The following is a 26465-nucleotide window of genomic DNA, read 5'->3' as shown; positions in this document are numbered from 1 at the left end:
AAATACTGTGGAAATTTTCAGGCAGATTCTAGAGTTTTGAAATATCGAGTTAGAATTAATCAAATTTTTGGTGAAAGAGCTACGATGCTTTACTTCAGGCCTCATATACTTAACTAGTGTCATCACTGAGACACACTGAAAAAAATGCAATGTGTCAAAAGGGTTAATATTTACCTTAGTTTAATACTTGAGGTCTAAGTGATCAGCAAATATGAGGCAGACATTCACAATGCAGTCTATTGCTTGGAGGAATAACTGCCGCAATTCACTATCAGATGCCAATCAGATGCCTACCTGGCCAATATATTATTGTTCTGAGAACTGTGGTCTCAATTGTTACCTGCACTTGGCCTTAGTATTTCAGTAATGCCAAGTTCTGTGTATTCTGTATCGTTCTGATGTGTGCTATAAGTACGATTACAGGTGATTTTATGACCACCACGCAACGGGTGACTGACACTGCTCGAAATCATACCAGGAGCTGTGCTATCCGTCCCCATCAAAGAGCACCCGGTAGAAAGCAACCATAATGAACCTTCTCACCTCTACGCGCTTTATGTCTTCCTCCACCACACTCAGCTCTTTTTGGATCTGCTCCAATTGCTGGGGAGTCAAGAGAAAAGAAAGAAAAAGAGAGACATGAAACGTAAGTTTTACAGGTCTTGTTTCTCTCCATGCACTAGGAAAGAATCTAACCCTGCGCGAGAGATGGGCATCAGTAATGTATCACTAGTTTCCACAAATATCCTACATACTAGTAATTTAATTTCTCAACAAATTGTGAGAATCAAAGAACAAAAAATAATACTTTTAATAAAAACAAGCTGTTATCGGGTTCCTTTTGGACTTTTTACTTCTTATTCTGTACACCTGTTCTCCCAGAAGAACAATAAAGAAATAACAGAGCATGATCTCAGCTGAAAGCAGTCCATACATGCTAAACTCTCTTGCAGGCCAGATGTACTCCAGGGCTAACCGCTCCAGTTATATGTACGTAGGGAGCATGAACTGGTGGCCTGCGTGCACTCTACCCGGCCAACGGAGGAAAAACATTATTAAACAAACAGAATGTGAATAAATATTGTATGCAGAATCCTATGACAGATCCTCTTTAGATAAAGATTTAAAAAATCTAAACTTGTTACCACTGCCACACAAATATCAATCAAACAGACCTCCCAGTAATCTCCTATATTTGGAACAAACAATGGAAAGAGGATTTGTCAATCTGAAACAAATTACCAAAACGCGGTCCTCAAGGTACCCCAATGGTCCAGGTTTTAAGTATATCCATTGCTCAGCACAGATGGTTAAATCAAATTGACGGGGTTACTAATAGAGGGGTAGATAGATGAAGGCAGTGATGAGGGAGGAGAAGCAAGTCAGAGGAGAAGTGGCGCATGGCAACCAATCAGCACTGATGTAACATCTATCATTTGCATAATATAAAATTATAGCAGCTAATTGGTTGCCATGGACCGCTTCTCCTCTGGCTCACTTCTCCTTCCTTATCGCTGCATTATACACCTACCCCTAAGTCACCTGGACCATTGGGGTGCCTTAAGGACCGCATTTGTGAACGTCTGGTTTAATTCCTCGTATTGCTTATACAATGGGAAGGCTGCAATGTCTCTCCGGGTGTTCATCAGTTTGGAACAGATCAAAAAGACCACACTCAATCTACTTTAAATCATGCTGACATGAAGGCCAACGAATGATAACTTAATTCTGATTTTCTCACATAACAACATAGTCAACAATTAGGGAGGTCCTCACACAGCCCCCACCAGTGTGTATACATTCCAATTATCATGTTTGTTTGCATATTTTACATCAGGAACTATAAAGAGATGGGAGAGCTACGTAAACAAATTATAAATGTAGATTGGAAGTCAAGACGCACAACAGTAAATAACTGCAGAAACGCAATCACAAGATTCTACAATGTGTATACATAATTAGAAAGCTGAAACGGAATCGTGGATCAAAATGTAAATTACGTTTATTCTCCACGACCCCAGGAACCCGTGTCACCTCATTTGTAAATAGAACACACAAAAGAATTCTGGGGCATGACACGATAAAGATGGCCAAGACATATCATGCGTACATTACGGCTATCTTGGAAGAAATAAAACTAGAGAGGTCCAAGGGTTAAAGGAGTAAACAGTCAGTCAAACCCTGGACGGAGTCCTATCTCTCTAGCAAGGAATAAGCATCCCAACAGCCAAAACTGGAAACCCAAACAGACGCAAGACTGTTTCCTAAAAGTTGGAAAAACGACGTATAAATGAAAAATTTAAATAAATAAAACAAGGAGCTCCATTTCGGACGGTTATATCATCAGCACAATGTTTATCTTCAGCGGTGTAGAGGGAGTTCCTTTAGGTTATTTGCTTGCCAGTATAAATATCATCTCAACCTCGGTCATTTGTTTTTAATTATTCTTGACCAAAACACAGGAAATATATGAAGCTGAAAAGGGGACAGAAGAACCTGGAAAGAAGGAGTCGGGCGTGTTTTGTTACTCTGTCAGAGACGAGAGACACGGAGCATCTGTTTAGCATCTCTTGACCCGATCAGAAAAGTTACACCACAAACTTCGTCAATAAACCCACTGGACCAATCGAAAGCCATCAACGCCGGAGGTAATGACACAGAAATCCGACATGGGCATTATAGTTCATTCCTTAAGTAACAAGTCCGTTATATTAGGGGAGCTCACTTTCTGGAAGGGTTTTGCTTGTAGTACGGTCCATTAAGGATCATCTTTTCAGGCATAGTTTGTCAGCTTGAGAGTTACATGTAACCTTTGCCTTGTCGATGCCGATCCAAGTCCAACTATCCTCAAGCAACTGCAGATAACACCACTGATACCGCTTGCATTATATCCCTTCATTAAACATTTATATTGTGAAAAACAAATGGCCGCATAAATAAAAGGTATGCGGCCATCACACAGGTCTGCAGTTATCTGTGGTATATCACGGAGCAGAGAGCGCTGACATAGTGGATGGGTCTTTAGTACTGTAGGCTCTCAGGATCCACTACAGCTAGAGCAGTAACAGTGTGTAGTCCCCAATGCTGCTCATGTGGGTTCTTCCAGCTCTATCAGAACAAGTACTTGTCAAGTAACATGCCCTGGTATGCGTCTGCTTCTGTACATTAGATTGCAAGCTTTTCTGTAGAAGAAACAGGTGTGTAGGTATAAAGTTAAGTTAAACTCACTGTGTAGCAGGGCAGAATGTGCTATTGTTAGAATGATCCCTTTGCTGATCAAGATGTTTCGGACTCATCCTGAGTACTTCTAGGAGTTTAAATAGGGGAGGAGGGGGATGGGATGAAGATTTACCTAGAAGTCACACTCTTCTAATTGGTGGGTGGGAGCTGGGCTTGCAGAGGTCAAGTACTGATGGATCTAGATTTTTCTTTTAGGAGCAGTTCATTATGTAGTCATGACTCCTCCCCTTTCCTGCAGTCCCTGCACTCCACTACTGTTAAATCATAACTTAAACACTCAAGCCCATCAATAAGCGATGTGTATGAAGAAGGACTGAACGGGGCAGATTAAAGCAAATTTCTGCTGCTGCTGTTACTTTGAAACAAATCAGAGGTGAATAAACTTTAGTGCATTCCGAACTAATAGTGTGTACACATGGTAAGATTTGGCTACCGATGTTCCCGATATAGTGAACATCAGAAGCCATATCGCATGCAAAGCTTTTTTAGGGCTTGCGAGCCTGATGCACTGCCGATGCACGCTCCCATGTGAGCGCAAATTGGCAGCCAGATAGAGAGGGCAGGCAACACTATATAGTGCAGATCTGCACTATATAGTGTAAATTGTGCCCCTCTAGCATGCCGTAAGAGGAGTCCTGATGCGATCTGATTGCATCAGGACTCGCATCTCATGGCAGGATCTGCCGTGCGTACACACCTTACCCTAGTCATTTAGGGACCAATAATTTGAAACGGCATAGAACTCAAATGGAGCATCACACTGTACACAAAATAAAAGGAACCTCCAACCATATATTGGAATGAGATGGAAAATATTAACTGTGTTATTATCCATGAGTCTGACTGGCAAAACTGTACCTTAGAGTACAGTACGGTGACCCCTGAATGAAATGGTAAATATAAACTGAACAAGAAAAAGCGGGCATTGAAGTCCAAATGCCCAGTTGGGGCATCTCTCCTCTGCTGCCACTAGCAGGAGGGCGATGTGGTTACCCTAAAGGGAAAACTTCACTCCCGGTTTCGATCCTGGAATTTCAGAGATTGATTGCAGGTACCTTTCATACATACGCTAGTCCTGGGATTTTCAGGTGTCTCTGCAAGGGGTATTACAGATATTGATGCTGGAATGTGGCTAGCCAAAAAATATTAAATATTTTTGGAACTTGTTTCCTAGCACGGCGCCCACGATTTTGATCGTATTACATCTGATACAATTGCGTTGCATGCAATATAGCGGCATGCGATGCGATTTTTAATTGTACAAGCACCCTGATGGGTGCTTTCAATGTTAAATGCACACCCATTGGCAACGCCACCCCCAATATCAACGCCAACCCGAAGCGTGGCGAGCGGAGCGAGCCCGCTTCCAAGTTGGCGTGGAGTTGATTTTAGATAGTGTGGCGAGCGCAGCGAGCCACCGAGCCCGAAGCGTGGCGAGCCAGCGTGCCCCGCGAGGGGACACTGATTACTTGACATATGTAACGCATCCGCTCGCCATGCTTTGGGCTCGCTGCGCTCGCCACACTATCTGAAATCAACTCCACACCGACGTGGATAGTGGGGGTATGAAAAGGTCAGAGGACGCGTACCGCTGCGCTCGCCACTCTTCCGGTTGGCGTTGATAGTGGGGTGGCGTTAACAATGGGGGGGCATTTAACATACTCATTACCCATCAGGGTGGGTATACAATTAAAAATTGGGTCTAGGGGGGCATTTAACATGGGAATAAGCCCAAATCGGGCATGAACGCATCGCATGCCATTATAATGGCATGCGATGCGATATTAAAATTGTATACTCAGCCAGGGGAAAGGCTCAAATCGGGTCCTATCGCATACCTTAATTAGTGGTATGCGATGATAATACACAAGTACCCGATATTTCATTGTACAAGCACTCCTGTTATTTTACATGAATATCGCATCACATCGCACACCACTAAGTATGGTACGTGATGGGCGCCGTGCTAGGAAACAAGTACTATATTTTATTTCAATTATTTTTCAAATAAAATACAGCAAGTTTTTACTTTGCAAATAGAGTAATGAAAGTAAAATGCAATTAAAGCCTAAATCCTTTAAAAAAAAAAAATGAACATTAATATTTAGACTCCAGTCTAGTGCTCAGACCCACAATACAAATCTCTAAAATCTAAGAACTCCAGTAGGTTATTTCACACCTTGTCCTGTCCTTTACACCTTACTACATGGGGTCGATCCTCCTATGCAACAATAAGAAAGCGGTGACATTTCCAGGCAGGTATGGTTCCAGTAGCAGAATAATGGCCTTTGTTCTGGCATTTAGGAATCTATTACAAGCACTTTGTAGATGTACACTACCCTGCTGCCCTCCATTCTTCATCAGCGACACCCTATGCTTTTGACGATACAAGCACCTGGAGAATAATGCGGAGAAGGTGAAAACAGAGCTGGTTTCTGTGTATGGCCCGGTTATACTGTAAGTATAAAATGAAAGAGAAGGGGGATTTCCTGGCTTAGCAGTGCTGCTAGCCTTAAACTACACAAACAGCAGAAAAAGAGCTTAGCAATTGTCGACATTTAACATTAAACCCATCTTACCTCTCTTTTATTCCGCCGAGCGACTTTCAAGAATTCCATGAGGATCTGAACTTGAGCAGCATGAGATTCCTGCAGGGTTGGAAAATACAAGGCTTTCATTAAGCAGCATTTAACGCAATAATCTTGCTGAGATCGCAGAATGCTTAATGCAAACTTGCTGACTTGTTTAAGTTGCTTCTGTGGCAGAAGCTGGTGATGGTGGCAGGGCTAGACTAGTTGCTACATTTGCTCTACTATGATTTGCGCTCACTTGAAAAGCAGACAAGACAAATAGAACGCATCTAAAATAAGATAGCGTCATTGGGCACCACACCCCCTACCGATGTACTGTATATTTATAGTACTTATCTCATCAACCTGCCCACTTCCCTAGGGCGATACATATATAAGATCGTGAGTCTTCATCTGAATCCAGGAGAAGGCAAGTATGGCTTATACCCCTTTTACACCTACAAGCCAGGTCGCACCTGGGATTTTGTACCTGGCTATAACCCGGGTGCGACCCTACTATTGACCCCTTTTACACCGCCCTCCCCATCCGGCATAATGCCGGGCAGGTGACATCACCGGAGGTGGGTCCAGAGCATCTCCCAGCGCTGGCTATTGCATTGCAATGAATGGGTCCCGTTGACCTGGGTAACCCGTTTACCCTGCACAGCGAGCCGTTTGATCCAGTGTTCAAAACTGGTCGCTGCTTGGGTTCAAATGCCAGTTCTTGCAAGCCGGGTCATCTCAAGTGGGAGCGTTTCCATGCCACCATATATACTCACAAGTAATACAAGTATATTAAAGACAAAAAGTAGCATTTTAAGATCATAAATCCATACTTATCCCAAGCTGCTCTGGTCGGACTGTCTGATGGTACCACTGCCCCATACGCAATTCAGTGCCTAAACATTTAAAACCCGGTATTTCGAAATGGTATTTAAAACGGGTCTGAGCCACTAAACCCCTTTCACATTGCAGGTGAAAACGGTTTTAAATAGCGTTTAAGTGTCATTCACATTCAACCCCCAAAGAACACATTTCAAGCCATAGAAAATAGAGCCGTTCACACTGCATAAAAACCGGCTCTGAACCGTGTAGGACTATCTGTAAACGGTAAATCCAGACTGGCGCTTTCACAATGCAGCTCTAACCGGTTTCAAAGACAAAAAAAAAAAAAGAATCGACAATATACCGTTTTAGAGCTGCAGTGTGAAAGAGGTATAACTGCTTTGGTCCTACATGTACCCTCAAGAAAATGGACACACAAATCATTGGGCCTTTAAAAAAGTGCTAGAACACCAGGTCTAGAGATGGGCTGGTATTCTTTGGATGCTCAAACAAAAAGAATAAACCAGCGCAGGCTTGTTTCTCAAATAATAATAATAAATGTGACAGTTTATTATACTATTAAAAAAATATTTTTTTAATATTTTGCATAATATAAATATGGGGAATAACACAATTAAAAATTAATTAATATTAAAAAAACCTTTTAGACACTTGATTAAAAAGGTCTAAAAAGTTTTTTTCATATTAATTTTCAATTGTATTATTCCCCATATTATCATCTATATTATGCAAAATAGAAAAAAAATATTTTTTAAAAGTATAAGAAACCGTCACATTTTTTATTATTTGAGAAACAAGCCTGCACTGGTTTATTCTTTTTGTTTGTTTATTCTATTTTCAGGGACTGACAATCCCTTAACCAGTAGCAGTTAGCAGCGCACCTTACCACTTTACTATTCTTTGGATGCTGCTGCATACGAAAATATGCAAAAGCGTATTTTCAAGCTGTTGCTTGGGTACACTGCACGTAAAGACCCATTCTAGCCCTGCGCAGAACAGGTAATGTGCATGTACAGCTACTTCACCATCACATATGTACACAAGCCATGAATCAGGCCCAGTATTCAGAAGAACATGATCGACCAATTTCATTAGTTACACCATAGAGGCATAACTTCCTAGTGAATTCAATTTTGGAACCTCAAGATTATTGGATTAGCCTACGACCTAAACCTGATCTTATTTGATGGGGTTTTGAACCTCAGGAATATTGGATTAGCATACAAACTAAAGAAGATGGTTTATGAAGGGAAGTCTTCTAGTATCCCAAAGCTAAAAGACAATGAATCCGCATTTCACACAAATAGTCTTTACAGATATCAGAGGAAGCATAGTTCCTTTGTACACGTCATTTCCTGACTAGATGACTATGCAGGCAAAAAAAGTCCACATTATGAAATAAAAAAAATAAAAAAAAAATCTCATACATAGTAAACATGCTAATAGCATATAGCGATATTTTGCTAAGACTTCTAATATGGAATCGTTTGTGTGATAACGTGAATAAAAATGATTATTAATAATAGTAGTAGTAACACACAGCTGCGAAATCACAGCTGGCGGACAGACTGCCAAAAATCTATGCAATATCGTTGCTGTTATCAGTCCTGGACATAGGTTACAACAACACTACCATCGCTAGCCAACTAAGAGTAACAGAGTATCCCTCGGGTCTGTTTATTCCTAAATTTACCCTCCTGTTGCAGACTGCTGAAACGCTTCCTGTGCCAAACTCTAGTAGACAGAATGTAAGGCTCCCTTCAACCCAACTTTTACTGCAGCTAAATTTAATCTGAAGATTATATTATTTTCCCTTTTGCTGCTGTGATATTTGGCCAAATATTTTAATGGTCGTCCTGGCAGCAGAGCTGAACAATATGTGCTTTAGCGGGAGGCTCTGTTACTGGCACGGCATGCAACCAGGACAAAAAGACTCTTTATCAATTCCATGAGACTGTCTTCGTTAGCCTGAAAGGGATTGCCAAGAGGCAGAAACTGGGGCACTGCCACCTTGTTTAGTTGTAGAAATACTAAAAAGTTTCATATATAAAAAAAAGTTACAAATTAAAAAAAAAAAAAAAAACAGACTAGTAAACAATACGCTTAAACATGGATGCTACAAAGAAAATATGAGATAAAACTAAGCTGCGGAAATAACCGGAACGCAAAAAAGAGAATTAACCGGCTCAAAAAGAAAATCTTAAATACCAATATACGTGGTCCAAGTGATTTATACTGACTGGAGTATGTGAGTATAGACTGTTAGCTCTGTAACTGAGACCTTTACCCAGAATGGCCCATCGGAATTTTTGTCTAAGGGGGCATACACACCTGGGGATATTAGTCCTGAGTGCTGAGTCTAGATCGCTTCGAAATTAAGCACAGGTCGGTCCGTGTGTATGCCATTCTGCATGTTGCATCGCCCACGCAGATGTAGTCAAGATCTAGTTAGATAACGAGGGAAAAAGTTGCCCCATGTGTACGGATGGGGCTCAAGTGTAAAAGGATTTCCCAAGAGAATCCACTTGTATCTGAACTGGCATTGGCAGACTATTCACGATGTAAAAAAAAAAAAAAAAAAAAGCCAAATCACATCCAGCTATGGTTATAGAATGACCCAATTAGAGGGGATTGATAGGTACCATCGGAGAATGTTGCAAGGTATTACTGTGTTACTGACAGAACTGATGCCTCAATGCGACGCCCCTGCAGTATTATTTAAATAAAATAAAAAAAAAATGATGATGAATGCTTCTTCGGAGTTTCCAACTAAGAACACAAGACGGGTTACTTTCTTACCTGCTCGGACACAAATGTTATATTACCTACTGATGTTGTGCAATGCTTCCTATAACTAATCTTCTAGTCTCCCGGCCTTACTAACTTCCCCTAGTTCCTAACCAACATTTTGGTCACATAAAAAAAAAACTTATACTTATAATAGTAATAATCTGCAAATCGGAGTAGCTAGTAAATGAAAACGTGGGGATTTTGTTCATATTTTGATCAACACATTTCATCTTGCAGACGATCGCAAAAGGCACGTCAAACCTCTACAAAGGAAGTAGAGTTGCCGAGTACCATTACCTGTAGCTAGTTCAGTGCAGTGTGGTATCACCAATACACCATAACATAGCCCTACCATGCAGGCAGGGTTCTAGCAATAGTAGAAGCCAATGTAACAAGTTGGATTTCACACTTTAGAGAATGGTATGGCTGTCCACAGAAACAGCCTGCCCACTTACTGCTTCCAGCTGCCTCTTCTTCTGCACCAGAAGCTGAAGCATCAGATTAACGTTCGCCAGATCCAAGTTATCCTGATCAGTTACCAGTAGATCCTGGAAGATCTGCCATCGATGACCATTCTGAAGAATCAGAGGGGAAAAAAAAAACAATTACGATGAAACTGAACAAACCCTGTTCCTATCATCTAAAGATTAACCTAAAAAGTCAAAACACTGAAAAAAAAATATTTATAGTAAAACAAACAAAAAAGTCATAACAACCATTAAATCGTACGCATCTCATTTAGGGACTACAAGCAAGCGTGTTCCTATGGTGGTTCCACCGACCACATAATGATAAAAAGGTACATTTGAGTGTAGTATTTTATAGATCATAGTGATCATTCTGGCACCCGACAACTTTCAAAATCTGTGCAGCTCCTCTTTCCTGCCTTGGGGTGTCACTGTCTTTCTGTGGTGCTTCTAGCAAAGTCTGGTTTGTCTCAATACACACCAGACTGTACTAGAAGCACCAAAGCAGACAAGGACACCCCAGGAAAGAGGAACTGCACAGAATTTGGTACTTATGTAGTATCTCGGCGTCCGATTTAGAAATCGGATCGCATCGCATGCGACCAAATCGTATGCGATGCGATGGTCAAGATTTTTCCATAGAATTCAATGGGAAAAAGGGGTCCTTTTCCTTTCCCCACTATCCAAGTGGGCATGGAGTTGGATATAAACCTGTGGCGAGCGTATCGAGCCACCGAGCCCGAAGCGTAGCGAGCCCCGCGAGGGGACACAGAATACTTTAAGAAATATGCGTTCGCTCGCCACGCTTCGGGCTCGGTGGCTCGCTGCGCTATATAAAATCAACTCTATGCCCACTTGGATAGTGGGGAAATGAACAGGACCTTCTTAACATTGAATCCTATGCAAAATCGCATCGAATCGCATCTGATTGTATGCCTTAAAGCAGTGGTTCGCAAACTTTTTTGAATCACGGCACCCTAGAGTATCAGAATATTTTTCAGGGCACCCCTAGGCCAAAAGTGTGTTACCAAAAAAAAAAAAAATAATAATAATGAAAGTTGTGTTTAAATGTTATCCTTAGGTCCAGTTATATGGTGAAGAAAATGATTCACTTCTGTTATTTCACATATTTTATAATTGGAAGCCACAAGCACTGATTTTGCCTATTACATTGACCATAAATAATTTGAATTGGTTCTGGACCAACAACCTAAGGCACCCCTGCAAGTGCTCCGAGGCACCCCAGGGAGCCTAGGCGCACAGTTTGGGAACCACTGCCTTAAAGTAAGGCATACAATCACAAAATCGGACGCCCAGATACTACATAAGTACCCAGAATTTGAATGGTGCAGGGTGCTAGAGTGATCACTAAATGATCTTCTAGCACAAACAGAATAGTCCAGCACAGAACACTTTTTGTAGAGGTCTTGGCTGACTACTACCTTCATACATGATATCTAAACTCCCCAGTATGCAATTGAGCAGGCTCATCTAAATTCTCACCAGGTTCTCCCTAGGCAGGATGGGCACCACCATGTGCTAAGGGTACATAGTTGTTGCAACTCTTCTTCTATTTTACAGCTTCATTTTAACACTTTAGTAATATATTTATTATTACTATATTTAGTTAGTTTCTTGGGTTTTTTGTTAGTGTGTACTAGGGACTCGGCTTGGAGGGTAGTGGGTAAGAACTATTCTGGTTCTTTTAATTTTGTACATTTTTTGATTGCTTTTATTGTTATGGTGCCCATTTAATTGGCACCATAACTGCTTTTATTGTTATGGTGTACACAATCATTCGCTTTCAACCGCATCTGTGCGATAAAAGATTGTATGCACATCGAATGGGTCACCCGACGGGATGTGCGGGCCCACCGGTCGAATGTCGCTTCGATAGATATTATGTGCTACACATAATATTTATCAAACTGCATTAGCGATCGCGTGTGGTTTTTAACCACGTGATCGACAGGAACACGGGCAGCGGGATGGGGGGGGGGGGGGGCGGGTGGCAGGTGTCGGTGTAGCACAACGCTGTGCATGAGGGCTGGCAGGCAGCAGGGGTCAGCAGCAGTGGCAGCATTTGAAAAACAAATTATTAAAAACACTTGGTAGTCCTCTGACTGGCTCAGAGAGAGAGTTTTCAGCCAATCAGCTGCCGCCTGAATGTGAGGCATCTGAAGGGAAATAGAGCCTTTCTGAAATGTTCAATTTGGAGGTATTCAATTGTGTAGGCACGTTGTGCCCCTTTTATGCACCCCAGTTACTAATTTGATCTCCTACACTTTATTGATATCTGCAGCTGGCATGCCTGGTGTGTGCTTTGATAGAATCGATGTGCTTAATTTGTTGCATCCTCTCCCTTCAAAATAAGGTATTTTATGTTTGCATTCCGCTCTAATGCCAGCCCTACCTATGTTTGCGGCTTGTGGTTATTAAGCGCTAAATAAGAGGACTACTTGGGTTCCCTTACGTATCGTATGAGGCATGGGGCATTGTTCTTATGTTGCCATGGCATTTAACACAAGAAAAAAAAGGAATGCTATGTTCTACATACAATATTTTGGACTCCAGTATTGCTGGGACAATTTGGCAGTTAACCTTCTACTTCGTGTCCTAAACGTGAAGACAGCTGCTGATTAATGGCATCGGCTTTGGTTCTGTTTGTTAGTGACTGATTTCTGGTCTCAGATCTTGGAATGGTATGTGGCTATCTCCAGAATTACAATCCACCTGACCCGAAAACTTGTCTGTTTAATTTTGAACTTTTACTGATGTTATTGACACACATTTTATTTACACTGGCTAAAGTACGTACTGCCAAAAGCTCCTTCTCTTCCCTCCTGGATAGGTCTAGCTAATTCTATTATTTCTCATGAAAGATTTGTGTATAAAGGTGCCCATACACGGTACAATTGTTGGGTGTGATAAGATGCGCGCTCCCGCACACATCTCTTCGCACAGATCAAAAAGTATGTGCTGCAATTACTTTTTTGTACTAGATTGCATCGCAATAGGTATGGGATGTGATGCAGTCCAAATTGCATACAATTATTGTACCGTGTGTGGTCACCTTTAGACGCAATATGAACATTTTTGTAATAAAACTGATCTATATTCGATAATTCATGTATAAAAATGGTAGGACTTCACATAATTATCGTGACACAATACATATTTACATTTTAGTCTATAGATTATATAGATCAGCATGAGTGGTAGGATGGCCACTAAGGGGTATATCTTATTGGCTGCAAGAAGTACAACTTCCTGCAAAACCCCGCAAATCATAGACCTGAATCCCCAAAAAGAAAAAGGATAACAGTAAGGTTTATTACTGACCCAAACAAAAATAGCTAAACAAAAATAAATAAACAATTAAATTATTTAAGAAAATGATTAAAACAAAAGACACTTTTTTTGTTTTATTACAAATATATATTAAAAGCTATTTTCTAGCATTTTGAAACGACACGTCGATCACTTTTCCAGCAGGTTTCATACAACTTGTCACACATTCCCTGCAATTCCTCACACACCTTTGGGCACATAGCCACTCATTGGTGGCTGTGCTGAAGACCGGTGGCCACTTTTTTTTTTTTTTTTTAACGCACACAACCTATTTCTTCTCCCCTGTGTTTCCTCCAGGATTATGAAGATTGCTAGAATCCCCAGGGAGTCTGCCTGACATTCAGGGAGAGCCAGCGAGTATGCACAAGTATGCTATCAGACACATAACTGACTGCGTGCTGTGATTAAGCACAGATGTCAATGAGGCAACGGCTTTTCCTTAACGGTGAGAGGTTATTTCATCACTACAATACTCTCCGCTAACTAATTCTCTGGATTAAAAATCGTTCTGAAAGCCCTACAACATTAATCCTTCCCTTCCCTACTACCTGTACCATTAAACATTAAAATAAATCACTTAAAAAGGCCTCATTATACTTATCCTAGCTGGGAATTTAAAAAAAAAAAACTGCCCGAGCACAATGGACACACAAATGAACAACAGAATATTTTCACATAAAAATACTGCCAGACGGCTCCACGGATACCATATTAAAGGTCAGGCCTTGCTCCCTATGTTGATCCGTGGTCTGATGAATCTTTTTGATGCACACCAACTCGTTTAAGCCTGAAATCTGAACAGTTAAGGCAGAGGTCACATGGGGTCCTGAAGAAGGTCATTCAAGGTCATAGCAAAGTAACAATGCCAATACCATTCTCTCCATTTAAAGAGCAGGAACTTTTAAATGTAGATACCGCTAGTTTTATTCTGATCTGGTATTAAACAGGTCTTCAGGTAGGCGTTGCGTAAATACAACTATGATCCATGCAGTGACCCTGTGCTAATATTGCAACATTCAAGGCCATGAATGGAAGATTTGAATGTTACTACTCTAACAAACCCCCCCCCCCCCCCATCCCATCATTTGAGTCTGGAACGTGCAGCACAACACCTTGGAGAACGATGGCTGCGTTGCACAAACCACTTGTAGAATGAGAGCAGTTGATCACCAAAACCCCGCGCAACAGTTGCCAGGTGGCCATGCTGCCAGATGCTATAGATTTCGGTCAACAAATTCAAACCACTGAAGTTTTTCTCAGAAATGGGAGCACAATTTACTAGACATTTCTAAACATAACCATATGCACAGTGTTAGTTCAGACATGAGGTTAAATATAAACGAGGAAGAAAAAAAAATTGCAGCTTATTGCATAAAAGTTTGTTAAACTTTTCCCCTCTCAAAAAAGTAACACTTTGTTGGAGGTAAAATGCAGGCAGCAACAAGAGCTCTGTTAATCATTAGACACGGCCCATGTGATTATTTGGATAATCCCAGTCACTTTCAGTTTGTTAGAATTCTATATTTACTACTATATCTCACCGATGGGTCCAGCTTCAGCCTCTTGTCGTCAAATCTTTGCTTCTGTTTGAGAATGAGTTCATTCACTGCAATAAAAATACAAGCACGGTTCTCACTGTAAGCGGCATACAAGATAGAGGCATTAGAACAGGCACAGAGCCCTCTTGAAGTTTGGGAACATATAAATGTGGTACACAAATACAATTACTGCTGCCTGTCCACAGTCTGGTGAAAGGCATTTACTACAGGAGGACTGCTAAAGAGGTTTCCCAGCTGTTGACATATTTCTTCTTTAGTGAGACATTGGCAACTGGAAATGCGTGTCATCTGTAATGGCTACACTTTAGCGCAATGAGAGATCGCACAGAAAGCAGATGGCTGTCAGCGTACAGGACGCCTGATTGGCACACTGCAGATCTTATACTAGGTTGCCACTTTCACTGCCCATCTATCTGGGGACAAAAGCTGACTTCTATTAATTGGTAACCTGATCTGCATAATTACTAAACAAACCACAAAATTGGAATATTTAAAGAATTGGCAATTGTGTATTATCACAATTGTGTATATCACAATATGCGCCCATCGCATAACGGAACACGATTTTTCATCGCATCGCATGGCATACACCCGATGCACAGTGATTCAATGCGATTTAAGCCCCCTATACGATTTTAAATTGTATAAGCACCCTAATGGGTGTTTTTAAGCACTCTGATGGGTGCTTACAATGTTTAATGCACACCCACGCCACCCCCAGTATGAACGTGATCCCGAGGAGTGGCGAGTGCAGCGGTACACGTCCTCCGACCTTTTCATACCCCCACTATCCACATCGTCGTGGAGTTGATTTTATATAGCTATATTTAAAGCGTGGCGAGCCCCGCGAGGGGACGCGTATTACTTTACATGTATTCCGCGTCCGCTCGCCACGCTTCGGGCTCGGTATATAAACTATATAAACTCACTATATAAAATAAACTCCACGCCGACGTGGATAGTGGGGGTATGAAAAGGTCGGAGGACACGTACCGCCGCCGCTCGCCATGCTTTCGGGTTCACGTTCATAGTGGGGGTGGCGCTGGGGTCCATTTAACATTGTAAGCCCCCATTAGGGTGCTTATACAATTTATAATCGCATCGCCGTAGACGGCGATGCCCGGCACTTCCCCGGCAGCATAGTGGCTTTGGAGGAGTTGGTCCCACCCCCTTTGATGACCCCAGCTGTGGCCCGGTCCGCCCCCCGGCGCCCTACCCGGTCTGCATCCTAGAGTGAACACTACTTTTCATTGACTTGTTTCCCATGCGGTTATTACCGATTTATAGCTTTGCAGTTTCCACTGTGTTTTGATGAACAACATTCACATGACACAGCAGCAGATTGGCAACAACTTCCTCGGTTATTGCATAGCGGATCGACCACTCTTAGTCAAACCCGTCTAGTTAGACGCCTAAAGATAGCCATCCAAATCTAGAGCAACAGTTACGGGAGTTAGAAGCCAGCATTAGAGCAACAGGAAAGTGGTCGACAGTCACATGGGTCAGGTTTTTCATTTTTTTTTGGTGCTGATCACAAAACCACAACTTGGGTGACCAAAAAACCTTCTTGTGTATAACATGGGTTTACAGAACAGTATATAAAAAGCAATATGTTTATGCATATAGCTGTATTATACAACTTTCAGACAGAACTGCCCCTAAATCCCGGATTTTGCTTGGCATTTGAGTGACAGTTTGTTCTGCGTGTCCCAGCCTGACCCGCCCTATCTCACAAAAAAAGCAAGTTACAAGGGCCAAGCATTTGTACCAGGTAATTTGCTCATTAATATGGCTATTTCTTCTGTGTGAAAGGGTCAACGCAGGTCAAAAATTCCTGGGTCTACAACCCTTGTAAATATCTGGGTCATAGACACAGGAATTTCGACCCAGATTGACCCCTTTTACACCAGAAAAAAAAAAACAGTGTTGAACCGCAAATTATCAGGTAGAAATGTTTGAACCTGTGATTTGCGTTTAGGTGTGAAATAGGTATTACATAGGCAAATTGTGTGGTGTAGTGTTCAACCGAGGAGTTTTTGGGGCAGGGAAATATGTAATATGAATGCAATGCTTTACTAAACCGGATACAAACAGTTAATGTAACTCAATATATAATAATCAGTGTTACATTATGCAAACTGTATTATAACACCGGCAATTGACATAATGCCACAAAGTATTATCCACAATTTACATATTAAGTGACATACAAAGCTCCGGTGTGATTTTAGATTGAAACTGGTCTTCAAAATACTATGCACGTTTTCTATCTTTTTGTGTAGCAAGTTGTGTTTCTCTGTCCTACGGTTTAATAAGGATGAGAATCTCAGAAACTCCATAAAGGGGCAAGTACCCCCGAACAATGAGATGGGGTGAAATCTAACATTACCAGAAGCAAAATTCCAGAGATAAGAGTACTATAGAGAAGGAAATATAACTTATTAAACCCCAACAAGCACACAAATCCACGCGCCCTGGAGCCTATTCAATAAAACAAGGTCCCGATGGAATTGCAAGCAGAAATTACAATACGGAGAACTCTGCTTTTGCTTGCACCTCGATGGGGCCTGAGCTGAAACAACGGAGGTATCCCTGGCCGTATATTCCCCAACACTTTAGCAGTGAGGTTCCGATTGAACGGCTAACTGAATCGCCCCAGCTTGTTTGTCCCATTGGGTCTAAGCTTCAGTTGAACACAACGTTATAGTTTGGCCTGTAAACGAATAGAACGGAAAAAAAACTCACCTAGGAAGTTTGGATAGAGATGATCGATGTTATCTACCACATAATTACACTTTGGGCAGCGGTTATTGTCCTCCAGACTATGATGGATGCATTTGTAGCTGTTGGGAGACAAAAAACACATTGTCTGTTGGCAATCACTGAGAATCAGAGGATAAAAATATATCAGGATAGCTCTGCTTCTTTAGAGCGCATACCAAAAATGGTGTAAACCGCGCAATAAATGGCAACGCACCAGCAGGACCGTGTTTGATGACATCAGTTGCCCTATACACTCAGTTTCCCCACTGATTATTTAATGGAAACCTTTATTTACTTGATATTTCAAAAGACTTTCTTTGGCTTTCGGCAGTTTCTCAGCTAAGATTAATGCCTTTCAACAGGCTATCTGGTCTCTGATGATATAGAGATTCGCCTACATGAAATTCTTCTAACACCACTCGTGTGACACTGAATTGGTAGGTCTGATTCCAGTTATCAAACACCCCCCACCCCACCCACATGCTGTGCACATCCCTCTCCATTAGGTCTTTGCACGCAATGGCGCTAGCATGGCAATAGGAAGCATTCCTATTGGATAACAAAGAACATTTTTTGAGAATGAATACCCTTTAACATGTGAATATTTATCCTATTTAATATTGGCAAGATCCATATCTCACTTATATCAACACACTTCAATCCGTACTCACTAGGAATTCAGGCACTGATTTCCTATTAAAAAGAAAAGCAGCCAGAGTGAATATACTGTATGAAAAGACATTTTGGACCACTTGTATTTGAGGCTGTGTGTTACTCATGGACAAAACCATGTGTACTGCAGGTGGGGCTGATGCAACATGTGCAGAGAGCGTTAGATTTGGGCGAGTTATTTAGTTTCTGTGCAGGGTAAATACTGGCTGCTTTATTTTACTATATAACGCTCTGCTGTTACAGCCACACCTGCAGTGCACATGGTTTTGTCCATTAGAGAAGGAGTTTTCTTTTGCAAACCAGCCACAATCACCCACTTTGTTTACATACTACACAATAGGTCTCATTATCTGCTAAATCTATTGCAAGTCAACTAAATTGCCAATGTTTACATCTTAAATAAAACACACACACGAGAATGCTACACTCGGGACACCATTAAAGCATTAGGCACAGACATACATACAACTACATATACAACTAAACAAAGATTTGGACCCGAGAATTAAACCAGGTCAAGCCAGTCCAGGTTATATACTCTGGTCAGAATTCCTGGGACGTTATCAAGGTTATTCTTGGGTCCAACCCAGGTTCCTTGCAGTAAACAAGGTGCGACCTTCGTTTTCAGATTCAAGTTACCTTTGCTGATTGGCTCCCCCGTAATCACAGCAGCAGCTCCGCCCAAATTAGCAGCACTAAATGTGCCCATAAACTGTGCTGTGCAATACTATGCGCACTTCCGCGGGCATCCCATCGCACAGCACACAAAGTCTTTACAGCCCGGGTCCCTTACAGTACATGCAACGCCAAAGGGAGTCTGGAGCAGATATAGAAAGGAGATGCTGCAGGGCAGACACATACCCCATGTAAAAGGGGTTACCCAGGAATAGCTTTGGGTCAAAAGTGCTGTGTAAAAGGGGGAAGCAGGATCTGTGATCCGGAACCAACCCAAGTTTAACGTCCAAGCCCTGGCTTCTGTCTGCCAGTGCTACTACTCTGTGTCCCTTTTCCCTAACGGCACAATACCCAATTAGCTCAAATCAGAAGATGGTCATTATTCTTCTATAGAACATTTAAAGATTCAAACTAGAATCAAAGCCAAGCAAAAAAGCTACTAAAATAACTACAGGGAAAGAAACTACTGCTGCAGCTTTATTCGGCGTCACCCCCCCCCCCCCCCCCCCCCAAGTGCTTACAAGGCGTACATCAGCATCCCATTCAGTTATTAAAAATGCAGAGCGAGCAGACACATTTGAGGTCCTCGCGGTGTACTGGCAGCAGGGCCAGCGCTGCATTACTCCACCACACCATGAGGCCCCATAAGTAACAAAGGGCTTAAGAGGAGCCGCAGAAAAACAAAAACATCTTTCCCCCTCTGTATTAGCACAGAACATGGATTTGTTCCAGGGATAAAACTTCTCCAATGTCAGGGAGGCAGCTGCTATTAGTTTTAAAAAGGTCTTTACAAAAAATAATCATCGTAAGAATTATGAATCGAGACCGACACCTGGATGTGATTTCAGATATGTTTTTATTGTTCGGATGGGGGGAGGGGGGGTATTCATATATATATATGTTTGTTTCAGACAGTAGTATTAAGTTAAACAATGGAGAGATGTTTTAACCCCTTCTGTGCAATGCTAGAGAGCATAACTACCCCTATAGTTATATAGTAGGTGCAGAATAAGGTTGCTTGTCTTGGAAATAGTATCTGATCTCCAAAAAAAAAAAAAAAAGGCCTTAAGCTGGCCATACATCTACAGATCGATTGTCAGATTGGGCTGGTTGAAACAAAAACCTGGTAATATCTGAATGGCAGTTTTAAAGTTTTCCAGCATTTCAAAGCAAAAGGTCAACTGTTATTTGCTCTCATCCATTACCAGGATTTTGGACCCGAGAACAGGTGTGGTGATCACAATGGATTCTGTATTGACTGACCGAGATGAGGTTACTACAAGACAGAAGTACTATGCACAATGTGAGAAAGTTAGGGATACAGAAATCATAAGTAATGTTTGATGTTGGTAAAGAAGATCTGTAAAAAAACGTTCTGATCACTTCGGGTTCATTAGGAAAACTTGCATATATGAAGAAAATATGTTATTAAAGATGTTTATAAATATCAGAACACACTACATATAACAAGGGATCAGCTAATAAAACCTAGGTTTAACTCGATGGATGCAAGTCTCTATTCAGCCTTATCTACTATATAACTATGGTATTAGAAGTCACTTTGGAATTCTGTCACCTAAATAAAAGCAGTGCAGGGTTTTATAGGGTCACAGAAAAAGGAAAAAAAGAAGGATTGTTCCTGGGGCTTCCATCTGCCCTGTAGGCAGAGATCTAGCACCACCGCTCCCCATCCGCAGAGACTGGAGTCTCGATCCAGTTCCCGAATGCAAAGCGTCGTCCCTCGTGAAGGTGGTCCCTGTGGAGCCACCAACGTAAGGACAGATGCGCGACAACCGAATCAGTCTGTGTAGATGCGATTCCGCTCCTTTCCTGAGGAGGTCCAACGCCCCCACATCATGCAGCCACCATATTCCCCAGGAGTTGTGCACAAAGGTGAAGATTGACTTTCCGAAGAAGCAAGACCTTGCAAGTTAGAAGCTAAATTGTCCTCTGGTAAGAAAACTCTCTGAACGGCCGTATCCAGCCAAAGGCCTAAGAATAGAATCCTTTGGGTGGGGACTAGGGAGGACTTCTTGAAGTTCATGATCCAGCCCAGACTGGTGAAAGCCTGGGTCATCAGCCTCGCGTGTGACTCCAGCAGCGACGTAGATGGGGCCTTGATAAGGAGATCATCCAAGTATGGTATTCTAGTCACTCCTTGGCTCCAGAGAGATGTGATGACAACAGAGTCTTGGTAAATACCCTGGGGGCTGACGATAACCCGAAAGGCAGAGCCCTGAACTGGAAATGGTCTTGCCCGATGGCAAATCGCAGAAACGCCTGGTGAGTCTTCCAAATGGGGATATGAAGATAGGCATCTTTGGGTACTTATGTAATATCTGGGCGCACGATTTTTTCATTGCATCGCATGCAATATAGTGGCATACAATTCATGCGACGCGATTTTTCATTGTAAAGACCCGATTTTTAATTGTATCCATGGGTACCCATGGGTGATTTCATACCCCCACTATCCAACTACGCATGGAGTTGATTTTATATAGTGTGGCGAGCGCAGCGAGCCGGAAGCATGGCCAGCACAGCGAGCCCCGCTAGGGGACGCAGAATACATGTAAAGTAATCCGCGTCCGCTCGCCACGCTTTGGGCTCGGTGGCTCGCCACACTATATAAAATCTACTCCATGCCTAGTTGGATAGTGGAGGTATGAAATCACCCATGGTTGACTATACAATTAAAAATCGGGTCTTTACAATGAAAAATCTCATTGCATCGTATTCGCATGCCTTAAGTAGTGGCATGCAATGAAAAAATCGGGCGCCCAGATAATACATAAGTACCCATCTTTGATATCCAAACAGACCATGAACTTACCTCGGTTCCAAAGATGGATACCCAGATCCACACTTTTAAGTAAGTGGGGAAGGAATCCACAAAGTAAATTGTTAAAATGCAAAAAAATGCAGGAGCAGTGAAAACTGTGACCTGGCTCCCTTGGCACAATTTTCTCACTGGGGCTGATGGGTCTTAGAGGGGAGGAGTCAGTCTTCCCTAAACAAATGAGTAGTGCCTAGCTCCCAGCATTCCCAGCTCTAATACCCGATGTGAATTCCAGTGGCCCCTGCTGCATGTCCTCTTGCTATTAATATATAGATTTGTGGATGAAGGACATAAAGGGGAAGGGAGATGAGACCTAACCAATGGAGAACACATTTGCTTAAGCAAATGTTATTTTAATCCATTTCTTGTATTCTTTATTTGAACTTAAAGCACAAATGCAATGCGGCTTCAGCTGTCACATAAGTGTCCGGTGTCTATACACAGCATATACAGGAGGACCAGAAGGAATCAACCGGCACAACACCCACTTCTAGCCTCCATCAGAGATGCCTTAAGTTGTGCGATTATGGCTATCAATTTGAACTATATATAGTCAAAATCAAATAGAAAGTTACGTCTGAATCGCACAGTGATCAGGCACATTGAATGCCGATGCGTGCCCCATTTAATCAGTATCAAATAGAATGTGCAGGCAAGTCTATCTTTACTACCTCGCCTGTAGAATGTATTTGGCCTAGGGTCAAATAGCACGACAGTCCAATCTATTTTTAACTTAAAGCACAAATCTAAAGTCCAGGCAGTCAAAATTGAATAGTGTGTCCACACCTTAGAACCATACGTAGTGTTACAGACCTGAATAAAAATCCATTGCACTCTGATTTTGAATTCCAATTATCAGCAACTGCATTCTGCTTGGTAGAAATATGGATTCTTTATTACCACCGCTTTAATGTGCAAACATTTCACTGAACACACCAACAGACCAGCAAATAGCTTTCACCTGTCTAGTGCAAGTCAATCAATGAAACCAAGCACCCGATTTGCTTATATGGCTCAGCGGCTTGTTGACGCAGTTAGAACAAATGAGAGAAGATATAAAAATGGACATCGAACAGAAATATGTATAGTACAAGAAACCAAATGCATTTCAGTATTATACACAGCAATAGAATGGTTTTGGAGTTTAGACATTTTTTTCATGTGCCCTATTTCCAAGCAATCCTACTAGATTGCTTAAAAATTAAGCAGGGATCCTTGTGTATATCCCTGAGCGACTGATGTGCGGTCCCATGTGTTGCCATTGCCTGACTAGATTTATACTGCATGCAGTACACATTTGGTCAGGCAATCCACTAATTCTGCATTCTAGCTACTTAAACCATGTCCTTACATGTAGAAAACTTTAACCAACGTCCCCGGGTATGGATCATTGGATAGACAGCAACTAGGTCGACATGCATGAAGGTCGACCTGGGGTTAGATCGACGAGGTCATAAGGTCGACGCATCATTAGGTCGACATGGGGTTTTACACTGGTTTTTGTCCCAGTTGTCGACATAAACACCAAAACAGTAGACATGGACACCGAAACGTAGCACTGCGTCCACTCACCATGCTTGGGGCACATTATTTTATTCTCCCACCACACCCTAGTGGATGGCAGGGTGGGAAATACCACCTGTCGGCACATGTTGGCAACAAAAACAGTGAAAAACCACATGTTGACCTAATGCTTGTCGACCTAGTGACCATATCCCACTGCTCCATAAGGGTTAATAAAGAATGTATGCAGCAAGCTATAGAATTAAGGACTTTCCGTACATCAGAAAGGACATGATTACCTCTACCACTTTTGTAGCAGTCAGCATTAAATAGTATTACATTTCTGGAGATTTAAGCTGTGCAGTACATCGCTGTGGGATCTCACAGTTCATTTAAGGATAGAAAAACTGCTTTAGGAAGGGGGGGTTGGTGTAGAACAGACAAGAAAATTGAAAAGTGTTGTGAAATGAAGAATTGAATGTTCTTTCTTAATGCAAACAATCGAGCGCACTCCCATCAACAGGGAAAATGACAACATTGACTGCATGTGAAAAAAATACAAAAAAAAAGTGAATTGTCCCAACAATCAATTAACTGTAGAGTACCAAAAGACCCAGCGATAGTGAGGTCAACTATCAATTTACATAGCTGACTCATTCATGAACAAAACGCCAGAAACTGAACAAATAGTAGAAATACTGAACTTCAGAAAAGAAATACAGGCTTAGAAATAAATAAATAAAACAAACCACTATAAAATGCAGCAAACTGTGTCTATTTAGGACTTCATGTTCTTAATGCCCAATCACGTCACGTTCCACAACGATCTTTTCAAGTGCCCATAAATGCCAATGATCATACGCTACAGAGTACTGGCTAACACATCAAAACAAACAAAAAAAAGCTCTAAAAAGTGGTTCTGTGTAAAATCGGTGCCGTACAAAAAAAGAAAAAAAAAAAACGTTTCAAAACTGAATTGGCTACAAAAAAAAAATGGTACTTCTGTACTTTCATGGCGCCGCACGTCAGAGTCCCCTTGCGGGGCTCGGTGGCTCGCTACACTAATTAAAATCAACTCCATGCCAACATGGAGAGTGGAGGTATGAACTATCCATGTTGGCATGGCGTTAACTTAGTTTATTTTGGGGCGTGGCCTGGCAGCCATTAGAGAGAGACGTGGCTCCGATCAGCTCCAGCACAACTCAGGCTGAAAGCTCCATCCCAGGCCCCTACAGACCTCAGCCACCGGCTACACTGCTTCCCAGAGACCCCCAGAGGCTAGCGGAACTTCCAGCGGGCGGCAGCGGAGTCGGGGCGGCCGTTTACGGCCGTTCGCGGATTGCGGCCTACCCGATCCCCGGAAGCCACGGCCTAGATTTCAACAGCCGGCCGCGCTGCGGGCTCCACAGCGGACGTCTGCCGCGAAACAGCGCGCGAAGACGCCAGCGCTCACCCCCTGCTCAAGCAACCACCCGGAGACCCCCCCAGCGCCACACATAAGGTCTGTGTCCGCCCCCACCCTCACAAAACCCCGCTACTAACCCCAGCTCCTGGCCCTCTGAGCGGCGGCCATCTTGAAGGTGGCAGAGTGAAACGCTGCTGCACACAGACAGCTCTGTGGTCTGAACAGCTGCTGCTCTCTGCCCTTCTGTACAAAAAAAAAACACCTGTCGCCCTCCCTCTGCCCTGCTGAGTGTGGATGGTGCCTCTCAGGCAGGGAAACCATCAGCCACCCCAGGACTATCAACCAGCTCTCCTGCAGTCCTCAGTGCAGAGGACAGAGAGCAGTATTACAAGAGACTGACCCCCCCACCCCACACAAATACCTGGCTATATTATTATAATACCAGAACCTGCATTGGGCCCACACTGCGTCCCCCTTTGCTTCAACTGAGACAGCCCCGCCCACAGCGCAGATCACAGCGTGGAAAAATAACAGCTACCCATCAACATACTGAAGATCAGACGCAACTTATACACCCCGCTCAGAGCCCCGCCAAGTGGGTGGGGGGCCCACCTGCCGCCCGGAGAATACAACCCCATAGCAGAAACCGGAGATGATGACCTTACTCCACACTGACCGGCCCTCCCACTTGAGATGATTGGCCCGAAGAACTGTTGATGCCAGGCCGCTGAGGGGACGCGGCCGGGACTTCGCCACGCTACTCTTTTACTACTCTTAGCTACCAACCCAGCGGCCCTATGACCGCCTAGATGTGAACTGCCTTCTCACCAGCATGGTCAAGTCTGGTAAAAAGAAAGTAAGCACCCCGAAACCAAAAGCGAATCCGACCTTGAGAGATCTGAGACCCTTTTTACTCTCTGCCATACCGAGTGACTCTGAAACTAACACCCCCCCAAGCCCACTTCTCAACTGCTCCTCTACACCCCCTTCCCTCAAGACAATGGAACAACCCTCTTCCCCCACCCAAGGAGAACCCACTCTCAAGGAACTCATGGCGTACATGAAAACCTTACCCACCGAACAATATATACAAAACATCATGCGTAAGGAGTTGGCAACGATCAAGCAAGATGTAACTCAACTAACTGAAAGAGTGGATGTCCTCGAGGACCATCAGGAGTCTGCTGACACATTCACAAAATCCCTCTGCGAAGTCATCGCAGCCCAAACACTCGAAATCAAATCCCTCAGAACACGGGTCCTAGACCTGGACAACAGAGGCCGACGTAATAACATCAGAGTAAGAGGCATCCCCGAAGACGTCCCCCCGGCAAACCTCATAGATGTCTTAACTAAGATCTTCAACGAGGTCCTGGGGAAAGACTCTTCAAACACCATCACCTTTGATCGAGCACACCGAGCGCTCAAACCAAGAGGTCTCTCTGCAGACCGCCCAAGAGACGTTATATGCCGCCTGCACTATTTCTCCCAAAAGGAAGAGATAATGAATAAAGTGAGGAGATTAGACGGGCTAACTTTCAACAGCGAACCCATTGCCCTATACCAGGATCTTTCCTGGCACACCCTCCAGCAGCGGAAAACTCTCAAACCCATTACCGACGAGCTACGAAAACGCCAACTAAAATACAGATGGGGATTCCCCTTTCAACTACAAGTAGCATTGTCGGGGAAAACCTACTCCCTACAATCTCCCTCAGATCTCCCAACCTTTTGCTCTGGCCTCGGCCTTCCCCCCATGAAGATTCCGGATTGGGAATTTAACCC

At 42.8% G+C, this 26465-nt stretch overlaps 1 protein-coding gene across 4 annotated transcripts in view; it reads right to left on the bottom strand.

Moving 5' to 3' along the window:
* Nucleotides 1-26465, bottom strand: part of COP1 (COP1 E3 ubiquitin ligase) — a 162275-nt gene that overhangs the window by 119519 nt on the left and 16291 nt on the right. The window contains exons 3-8 of one of the 4 annotated variants that reach the window (XM_083157267.1): nucleotides 17569-17666; nucleotides 14806-14870; nucleotides 13972-14058; nucleotides 9902-10021; nucleotides 5821-5888; nucleotides 544-613 (exon numbers count right to left, since the gene is read on the bottom strand). In XM_083157267.1, coding sequence (XP_083013393.1) covers nucleotides 544-613; nucleotides 5821-5888; nucleotides 9902-10021; nucleotides 13972-14058; nucleotides 14806-14870; nucleotides 17569-17666 — 508 coding nt within the window. Of the gene's footprint in view, nucleotides 1-543; nucleotides 614-5819; nucleotides 5889-9901; nucleotides 10022-13971; nucleotides 14059-14805; nucleotides 14871-17568; nucleotides 17667-26465 lie in introns of all 4 variants that reach the window. The other 3 variants (XM_083157268.1, XM_083157269.1, XM_083157270.1) reach the window with 3 other exon arrangements.

This window comes from Crinia signifera, chromosome 8, assembly GCF_055691185.1.
Source record: "Crinia signifera chromosome 8, ASM5569118v1, whole genome shotgun sequence".
In the NCBI taxonomy this organism is placed as follows: Eukaryota; Metazoa; Chordata; class Amphibia; order Anura; family Myobatrachidae; genus Crinia; species Crinia signifera.
Note: the sequence above shows the minus strand (reverse complement) of the source record. Positions and strands in the feature narration are given on the sequence as shown.